We start from the raw sequence: 11,010 nt of genomic DNA, 5'->3' as shown, positions 1-11,010 counted from the left end.
GCACTGACAACAATAACAAAGTCAATGTGAAAAGGGAATCAGGAAAGGTTGTCTTGAACTGTTACTGTTAGTCTGAACATACACAGTATGTAATTAGAAAATGCACTTACCATAACACTGATGTTCCTTCTGACAGTAACTGGTACGGGAAGTGGGCATAACAAGTCCTTGAACATGTTGACTACAGTGCAGGTACAGTTTCAAACTAGATGTTCATGGAGTCCCACAAGAGAAGTGATCCTAACAAAATAATACAAAAAATTCCCAAAGTAAGTGTTTTATTTTTTCTGTTATATACCAGAAAGTAATACTGATTCATACAAACTTTACACAAATTTCAGATGAAACACTAGCAAAGTACTGTAACCTTAATTTTTTCAACATAATTACTAATAAAACTCTAACAAAGAGCACTTAGCACCAAGCAAGTTCTATAGAATAAACAGGCTGACTAGATTACCTGACTTTCTAACATAAAGAAGGCCATTAAGTAATAAAAGTAATTTTAACTTCTATTTTATGTCAAAGCCAGAAATTATAAAACTTTCAGTACTGTTACATTTCCAGGTGACAGCGAAGTGAAATGGCAATAAAAGAATATATCTCTAAATTTATGTGCCAATGGTAAATTCTGGCCAATTTTTAATTATAGAAAATAAAAAATTGGTTAACTTCCAGAGGGAAAGAAGACAAATATATTTTTATTTAACTTCATATAAAATCTTAAATCTTTTCGGCAGAATGTCCCTGAATAACCGAAGACAAAAATTTCATGTTAACTGCTCTGCTTACAAGAACTACAACACCTCAAAGCCATAAGGCCATAGGACATTTAAACCCTACCCATTTTTGTGGATGGAGGACACTTAAAAATTTGCTGGCATGTTACACGCCTTAGATGAAGCTGAAGGTTTAGGCAATGAAAACATAATGTTTCCATATTGATATCAGCAGCACACTTTTGGTACAGAAACAGCTACACACAAAATCAAATCAACTGTACCAACACCTCGGAATTTATTCCATTTGTGTTAATAATTTCTTCTAGTACAGATTCTGAATTTGTTCAATTTGCCAAATGTTTTACATGTCTGTCATATTTTAACATATGAAAATGCAATATTTATGGAGATGTTTATAATTTATCTCCATATAAAGTATTACATTCCTGGAAATATTATATTTTAGCATCATATCATGTGTGTGAAATTTCTTTATTTTATTCTGGCTCAACAGGAACTATGGCTACACCATATATTCATCAATTCAACCAACATATTTGGCTCATTAAGCCATCATCAGGTATCTGACTTTTTATATTTACCTGTATTTGTCTGCTAGAATTCCTACATTTGCTATTGTTTACACATTGGAATACTGGTTTTTTAGTGATATGCCATTATATATAAAAAGGTGTGTTCATCTCTAATATTTCACAGAGCCTCAGCCCTGGTCCTCTCTTCTCTATATCTGTACCATTTTTCTCTTACACACTGCGCACTCATCTATCCCAAATGTGAAGGCAGCATGTTATGTATCAAACCAGATGGCATTACACACCGGAAGACAATGTTCTTGATACTCACTCCCATGAGAACTTCAAACTTCACCTAAATTCCCATTATTTCTGCAGGAATAAAAAAGGTCTAACTCTTATCTTGGGGGGAGAAAGCAAAAGAAAAAGTGGCGGGGNNNGGAGAGAAAAAAGACTGAAGATTGTAGAAAAAAAATATTCACTGATCACGGTGACAAGTTTAAACCTTTTATTCAGTCAAATGAATTTGTCAGAATCTTAAGTTCACTCAGCCTACCGACACAAATCACAGTGTCACATACTCCTAACCTAATCTTGCCAACATTATAGGAACAATTATTATTCATTAGCTTTACTGTGCTAGAGGTTCTAAGCTTGAAGTTTCAAGAAAATGTGTTAAATAGATACCTCAAATATGTAAATGCCATTTTGTTTTCAAGCCAGAGAGTGCTTGAGAGAAGCAGAAAAGTCTAAGATATGAAGCCTTCCCATCAACAAAAGTTTGTGAATAAAAACATATGTAAAAATGTTTTGAAAGACACATCCCTAGCAACAGAACTGGAATGAACAATGCCAAAATAAAACACTATGAACTAGTTTACAGCAGCTGTAACATTTTTTTGAAACTATGTAAGTCTGCTGTATCACAAAATCCATAATAATACTTCAAAATTATATGGGAAAGTCAGAGTGAAATGCAACTGCCGAACATTTTAGTTTTTTTAGCAGCTGTATGTCACACAACACATGTATTCACATAACACAGTGTAAAATTATGACATCTGCAAGTCCAAAACATCCACCAAATAAATCACTGATCTTTGGTTTCATCGATTTTATAATCAGGGTAAGTACATATATTATTGCCATCAAGCTATGTTAGCACAAATGTATCATATAAGATAATTTGTTTTGACTTGAAAACATCAAATCTCGGATAGGAGGCTTCACATTCACAGCTGCACGGTACAAAATCAGGGATATCAACTAAATGAAAAAGGTAAAGTTGTCTTTGTCTTTAATTAAGCACCATGTCATGAAGACGTATTGGGGAGTGTAGGACTAGCACCATGCATTGACTAGATGGAGATGAGTGGTCAGTTTCACCCCTGGCCACTTTACCACAGGTACTCACTAGATAGGGAGCTGGGTGTACTCCACAGCCAGCCTGGAAGCTGTGGAAAAGTGAAAAACAATCTTTTGCCACTGTCAGGAATTGAACGCTGATTCCACAGTCATTCATACTGCAGCCTAGTATGTATATAGACTGACCTCTCATGGCTCTACTGTAATGTGCTTGTTCTGGAGTTGAGAGAAATACATGGATTCAGCAACCAGTTTAATTTACAAAGTACTTATCATATCAGGGCACGCAGTAGCATAGTTAGTTGAGGCACTATGATACAAGCTGGAAGGTGGCGGGTTCAAGTCCCGATGAGGTCATTGGATTTTTTCAATTGACCTAATCCTTCTAGCTGCACTATGGCCCTGGGGTCGACTCAGCCTCTAACAGAAATGAGTACCAGGAACATTCTTGGGGGTAAAGGGCAGCTGACGTGTAGGGCTGACAACCTTGCCGCCAATCTATAAACCGATTGTCTACAAAATGTGGGAACCTCAACACCTCACAGCCCTATGGGCCTCCAGGTCCTGCTATAGGGATACCTTTACTTTTTACTTATCATATCTTCTAGAAGTGAAACACTTATGTATCATGGGTCCCATAAAGATAGCTATAGCAAAATCAACAGTAAAATATAACTTATGGATAGCAACTGCATGATAATTTAGTAAATACACAAATGAAAACAGTTCTCTTTTGTGGAAGATACAAGTAGTGACACTCCTGTCAATGGCAGTTGTTCATAGATCACTATGCCCAAAAATCATGACCAATAAATTTGAACTGTTTTTGAAGAACATACGCACCTGCCTCTTTCATTTTAAAGTATGAGAAAATATTTCTTTCAAGAACTCCTAGTCAGCCTTGTGCTAACAGAAGTGTTATGATCTTGTGAAGTAGGAGTAGAGAAGTTAAGGTTACACTTCCCATCAGTGTTCCAAAAGTTAGGTCACACAAAAACGCAGTCATATGAACTGTCTATACTAATAGAATCATTTGTTCTTTTTCATGGTGACACTTTTGTGAAAGCAGTTTTGCAATTTCCACTTGAGCAGTGAATCTACCCAGTTGCCTGACCTGGTGCATATGAAGCTAAGAAACAGTGTGGCATGTAAACTACGAAACGAGTACAACTGATTGAATTTTCTTTCATGGTCCTCCAGTTTTAGTTGTTCATCAGTGCACTATTGGCCAGACAGGAGCATTCACTACTGATCTGTTGTTGTATATTTCACACTGATTTGTTTAAAATTCACAAAATGTAAAGGTCTGTCAAATCTTTTGATCACTCATCTTATTCAGTTCAAATCCCTGGCAACAAATATTACCATATAACCCTGAATATAAGGCAACCCTCTATTTTTCCAATGAGAAAATCAGGAAAAGAAGCATTTTGACAAAATTGACTGCCACTTAGTTCTGAGGGTTGTAAGCAAAAAGAAGTAAGAACAATATTATGAATATTAATAAATTAAAAATGTAACACCTTAAATATATTTCAAGGCATTTTCACAAATACCTTAGAATTAACAATTATAACTCCTCATAATTATCATCTTCATATCTATTCTTAAGAGCCTGAAAGTAAGGTGACTCCTGTTTTCTAAGAAGCAGTATGGGTGGGGGGGTACTCGCCTTACATGCAGGCTAATATGGTATGTCTTCATGATGAATATCAATGACAGTAATATAACGTCAGTTAACAGAAAAATGCACAATCAAACCAAAAATGACAGAGTGATTCACAAGAATGTTTTATAGTAAATTTTATTAAGAGAGTATTATCAGTCCCTTCACCTTATGCTTCATTACTCACAAGTTTTTATTATGGCAATTCCACTCCTATTTCAACTGTACGGAGTAAACTTCTGTTGCCACTAACATTGAAACTTTAATAAAGCAGCAGCACAAATACCTTGTATAACCAAAACTATACAAATATGAGATCAGCATGAGCAACTTTCTTAAAACTAAAGGCACAGTTTAGATGAAATGCACAACATGAGGTTATGTAGGATTAATAGTAACCTATGACTGAAACCTTCCTTGTAATAATGCAGCACATTAGAGCTGCAGTCCCACCTATGACAGAGCCTTGTACATCAATGTATTCAGCATGTACGTGTCTCTACACCAGCAAACAAATCTAATAAAAGAAACTAAATGGATCATGTAGCATTTAACTAAGACATTAATAGTGCTTATCAGATGTCACACCAATGTAGCACACAGTTTATGTGGTTTGCAGAAGGAAGAGTTAAACATGCTGCCTGAAAGTATGATCAGAGAGTACAATGAAGTCGGTATCAGAATCACTGGATTATCAATGCAACAAGATATGTATGCCTTATATACTCATTACAAATACAATGACACAGCTATCTGATTCCAGAGAACAACAATCATGTAAAATTACGAAAATGGATACAGCTGGTACCAATAAGGGAAAATGTTCATTTTTGGAGTTTGTATCTGTGTAAAGCATACTTCTGAAACACATGAAATTTAGTATCATGATTATTAATTTTGGAATGTCACCTAAAATTAAACAAAGATAAAACAGAAATCACCAAGCTTGTAAATTTCTGATCCATTGAGACAATAAAGTTCATGGGCAACTTAACCTTTTCCACAGTTAAGAATTTTAGTCTTTTGTACCATACAGGTTTTGACCATATAACACTTTCAGATGATATTCATCCTGACTACCGGAATACCATTTTCTCTAAGAAAATGAGTTTTTCACCCAATTATTATAGTACTGAAGTGACTGCATCAAAACTAAACAATACAAAGAACTATGCAAGAAAACATCTTCTCTGACCTGAATGTGATATACTTAAAATCAGCACCAATGCTTGTAAGAATTATAGCAATGTAAAGAACACACACAAAAAAAAAATATTCCCCTCCAAGTATTAAAGTAAATATATATTAAAAGCTTAGAACTAAATATATATACACTTTACAACCAAGTTCAAACTTATAACACATATTCCTTTTATAAGGAATTACACAACTTTCCTTGCACTGATTTTATATTTGGGGGGGGGGGGAAAAACTCCTTTTAGATGATCCACATGAAGATGGAAATGTTGAAAGAGAACAACACTCCCCTACATACAAAATACATTTACTGCAAAAACAGCCTTCGCACAGAAAGACTGCTCTATGATTACAAAACTCCCGTTTTTCAGTGATGTGGCATACCATTCCAAGTTATATTCTCAGCATATTTACATTCTGAAAGCATCTGGTTCTATAAAGTCTTCAGTATGATTTTATTTCAAAACATTAAAAATTAAGATAAATCTGAACTAGGAAATGGCTAATGGAGACTGTAATAGACTGAGGACACTAGTCTGTGTGTCAGTGATCTGCAAAGTGTAGTTCCCAGTGGTGTATATAAGTGGTCAGTAAATCCATTCACCAATCCATACCCCAGCTGTAGTCACACATAAATATGTGACATTACTTAAATTTGGGGAAAATGCCTTTTATTGCTGTTATGCTGGAAGAACATTATTTCCAGGCAAACTGCATCACACAGAAAATACTAAATGGAATGGCAGACGGTTAACCATTTCGGAACTCTAATGACAAACAGTAGTTTTGAAAGCATACACAACATAACTTTTGCTGGTAAAGCAAAGCAATTATAACAACAAAGATAATAAAGGAGAAATGTAGAATGATCTGTAATTCTTACTAAGGCAGGGCAAAGTGACTGTAAACTTGATCATATACATAAGTACACAAAACAATTATGACATTCGATATATAAGTACTTTTCTTATCTGGTGGATTTTAGTTTTCAAGACTGACAGCAATGCACTAAAGATACAGTACTTATGGAATTGCATTCAATTTCCATCACCTGCAATCTTACTTTTTATTCTTGGTTTATTCAGCAATGTTTTCAGTTGCTAAGATTATGTAGCACTAAATGATACAATTAGATCCTGATTTATTTTCTTTCATTTAGCGAATGTCTTTTCTAGTCCCAGCTGAAGCTCAATAGAAACAAAGTATTATTTTCCTGCATTACATGAATTTCAGTTTAACCTGCAATTGGTATGAGAAACTTTCAACCTTTCATAACTTGTACCATGATTTAATGTGAGTGGTGTTGAAACAATTGATATTTATGTTTCATCTCTTCAGAAATCATTATTGTACAACCGTAATTTTTGGTGGGTGACCTCATACATTGACACTTGTGGGATCATAGCTGAGATTCTTTCCTCCAAAGATTAATCAAATAGAGATTTTACTTTAAGATGATTTCTGAATAATGAATTGGAAAGGATGCAGAGGGATACAGGTGTGGGCTAATTTAATTTTAATTGCATAAAACCTGTAAGTTTTATGTGTGTTTCATAATATCAATTGAAGTTATCACTGTGAAGTGTCATTCTAGTGAATATGAAAATGCAAAAGTTACCCTGTCACTCTCATTCACGGCATATGAACACTGTACACTCAACTATTCCCACATCTTATCACTGATATGCCCAAGATGCCTGCAATTAAACCTTTTGCCCCCAGAACCAGCTGTATGATCTGATTATGATTATTATGATCTGATAATACTAACCAATCCTAAAAGCTAAACCTAAGACCAGGGAACAAACCCAGACTAATCAGCAAGTAGAAATACCCCTATAAGAATGACAGCCCTAAGTAGGCCACAAGTGAAACAAGAGAATTGGTGGACTGGTTATAAAGTCAGGTCATATGTGATACAGAGTTTGTGTTATTGCTATATCACCAGGACAGAAACATAACAATGTGGCAGAGAGCTACAACATAATAATGAAAATTTTCTGGAATTTCCAATGAATTCTAATAACATATTATTAGTTACTTTCAATTGCTGCAATATTCTTGTTGGCAGGTGAAAGTTATGGACAGGCGAGTTTAACACATCTCATATTTATGGAGGAAGTAACCATTTTAAAGGAATATTATGACTTTCACTGGGGGATTAAAGAGGTGAAAAGGGATCTTAATCAGAGCAGCTTATCCTGGCTGACAGATTAGGCACTGACCTAATATAAGATGAAATAACTACTATCAGTTTCCTATTCATTCTGATCTGCTACATCACGTGCTTTTCAAATTTCATTCACTACACCACTTATCACAGACAGTTACAGTAGTTAATTTTTTTAGTTTACTTACTTAATGGCCATACCACAATTTTTAGTCAAAAGATTAATTAAATAATATGGAATACTGTGTAAGAAAATATACCTCTATATGATTAAAGGTATGATTAAACTTACTTTCCAAGCCTACTTTCATGACAATGTAAATATCACAGTATCAGACCTCACACTAGTTTGAATATCACCCTTAATATTACTCCAAGTTTTGTTCAAAATCACGCACACTGCAGCATGCAGTTCATAAATTACCTTAAACTACAAAATAATTTGCTATCACACAAAACTCTGAAAAATACAAAGACAACCAAGTCATCACAAAGTTCATTACTGGGATACACATTTTTGCAGATGTTAAGAAGCACCAGTCATTTTGAAATCCTGAATACCATATACAACAGTTACTGATTTCAGTTTTAGTTTCATATATTTTATGGATAAAAAATCATTTTACTGAAAGAGAGGTAGGAGAGTTGACTAAGCCAATCTTAAAGCGGCCTCTGTAGTCTAGAGGTAACGTTCCCACCTCATGACTCGTAGTACGCGGGTTCAAATACCTGGCGGAGGTCGTCGAATTTTTAAGGGCAGAAAAATTCAGGGAACAAGTCCTCCGGGAGGGACTTTAAGCCATGGGTCCTGTGTCGTAGCTTTACTGCACGTAAAAGAACCTCATATCTCCAATGGAGGTCACTGAGTCAAATTACGGATTTTTCCCACCCAACAGCAGTCTCTAATACCTCTGGTAGATGGGGGAAGCATTATAGATACCTCTCAGCTAGTAGAGCCGGTCTTGCTGGCTGGGCGGGACTGATGGTAAGCACCAGTACCAGTAGGATATAGAGACTGGTAGAAATCATAGAGGGAAGCACAATGGACCAATACAGGTCTAAGTGCATGGGGAAACCCACCCTCTCCAATAACTAACTAACTAACTAAGCCAATCTTATGTCTGAGTGTTCATCTGTCTCGTGTGCAGGCAGGTTAGAATACCTCCACCATAGCTCTGCAAGTAGTAGAAGGTGATGAAATGGGAACCTGGTCCCTGGGAATACAACTTGGCCACCCTGTCAATGGGAGACCTGGTCCTCCAGGTTGTGGGTTAGAAGCAAAGCTGACAACCATAATTATTGCTGCGAAATCCAAAGAAGTGAAAACTGTATGGTCTAACTCATGACAGACAAGTCTGATAACATTTTCTTTAGGAAGACTATGGCCATAAAAGGGCTGTTTTGCCAAAAATGATGATGTTCATCTGTCTACATGCTGATACAGTACCAAATGTTCAATAAAGCAAGTTCATGACTGAGACACATTACAGTGAAAGTGCTGAAGAACTAGTTTTGATCAGACAAAATGAGACATCAAGAATGTTTGGAATGTCAAATCTCATGAAGATTATTCTTATATATTCAGAAGGTAACATTTACCAAATCATAAACTTCTGTCAATTTTTATATACAATCAGGCACAACTTTTCCTAAGTAAAGATAAAGTGCATCTTCCAGTCAAAATGATATAGTAGTTACCCACTATAAATTTTCATATTTAAACATTTCTGACTGAAGAATGACGTAACATTTTCACAGCGGTGATAACTGGTTTTGTGGCCTTCCTGGTTATGACACGATATTGCAGTCTGGTAGGTGGGAGCAAATGTTCTGAAGGAACATACACTTCCAGCTTCTGGACTGATGAAAATGGAAACAAAACTTAGCACTCACCTACCAGAGTAAAACTTTGTGTCATATACCACAAAAGAAGACAATATGGTTTCAGATGGAATTTTTGGATGTGTACAATACACCACAATAGTTCACAATACTTGAAAGCTGTAATATATTTTCTACAATATGCAGGAAAGTTACCCAGAAACTTCAGAAACTCTAAATGCGTAAAGAAATCCTGCCAATGAAGTATTCCTGTCTATCCTTATAATGCCAAATTATGTGTGGGTTATTTTACCATGGTTTCAGTATCTACACTATACAGTGTCAAATGGTAAGATGACTGATGAATAACGAACTGGAGAGATTTGTAAGGAAGCAAAAACTATAAGTTAAATAAACCAGTAACTTTCAAAGCTATAATTATTGAAGCATCTTTAAGCCTTAGTGGTTTTATTAACATTTTATACTCCTCTTGAACTGCATTCTATAATCACAAAGATGAATATAAAGCCATTGTCTAGTCTATCCTGGCATTTACTTGGAAGAACACAGAAAAGCTGTGAAAAACTTATCAGAATAACTGGTGTCCCAGCTGAGATTAAAACTGAGCCTCTCTTAAACATAAATCTACAGTGAATTATAATGCTTCAGGATAACAAAATACATATATTATCTCACATTTAGTAACTTCAATGCATAATGAAACTCTTGTGAAGTCTTCTGCAGCAAACAATATTAATAGTATTAATAGTAATATTAGCATATAAAAAAGATACTTAACATCACACAAACTTCTCTCCAATTTTCATTACTTAAACTGCAAAACGAGATGTGTTCCTTAAATCTGTAGAAGATGTATAACTATCATAATAAACTGTTCCTTGTCTAATTATCTTATTACGATATATTATATTAGTTATGAAGTAACCTATTATAAATAAAGTACAGGAGGGGGGAATATTTTACTTAGATTCAAGAATTGCACATACCCTCTGTGACAAAGCATTAAAAAATATAAATGCTTTAAGTTGAATACATATTTACAAATTGCAAAACCATATTCACAAGATGTTCTTTGATAGCCCATAACACTGCAACAATATGCTCCATAACAGGGCAGAAGTTCTCAGTACAATTGTTTCAGCTGTTCATATGTAACAAAGAAAATAATATTCCAAGGTCCCATTCTCACCCATGTTGGGATGAAGCCCTTGTAGAGTGCCAACAGACCTTCATTCTTCACTGTCTGAAATTGATTCACTTCATATAGTTGTTTTTTCAGAAATACTGCACAAACAAATTAAACAAAGCTGAGAACCATTAAACACTTGCAGTTCATATGTTTATTCTATGATCAACTTAAATATGCATAAGGAAATACCACATCATACGAAGGGGGACCCAAAAATAACCGGAACCGACCTGTTGCGCACACATGCTTTATAGTTACGAGTTGTGCTGCTAGGTGGTGTTAGCTGGGGGTCTCCCGCGACTGTTAGTGAGCCGGCGTCAGTCTGA

The 11,010-nt window shown here is 35.3% G+C and overlaps 1 protein-coding gene across 4 annotated transcripts in view; it reads right to left on the bottom strand.

Annotated features, from left to right (window-relative positions):
• Window positions 1-8,698: 8,698 nt before the first annotated feature.
• The window catches only part of LOC111869183 (mitochondrial uncoupling protein Bmcp), a 12,551-nt gene continuing 10,239 nt past the window's right edge, over window positions 8,699-11,010 (bottom strand). For all 4 annotated transcript variants that reach the window (XM_023860479.2, XM_023860470.2, XM_023860488.2 and 1 more), the window contains exon 8: window positions 8,699-10,738. In XM_023860479.2, coding sequence (XP_023716247.1) covers window positions 10,619-10,738 — 120 coding nt within the window. In that variant the 3' untranslated portion in view covers window positions 8,699-10,618. The remainder of the gene's footprint in view (window positions 10,739-11,010) is intronic.

This window comes from Cryptotermes secundus, unplaced genomic scaffold (assembly GCF_002891405.2).
Source record: "Cryptotermes secundus unplaced genomic scaffold, Csec_1.0 scaffold404, whole genome shotgun sequence".
NCBI classification, from domain to species: domain Eukaryota; kingdom Metazoa; phylum Arthropoda; class Insecta; order Blattodea; family Kalotermitidae; genus Cryptotermes; species Cryptotermes secundus.
Note: the sequence above shows the minus strand (reverse complement) of the source record. Positions and strands in the feature narration are given on the sequence as shown.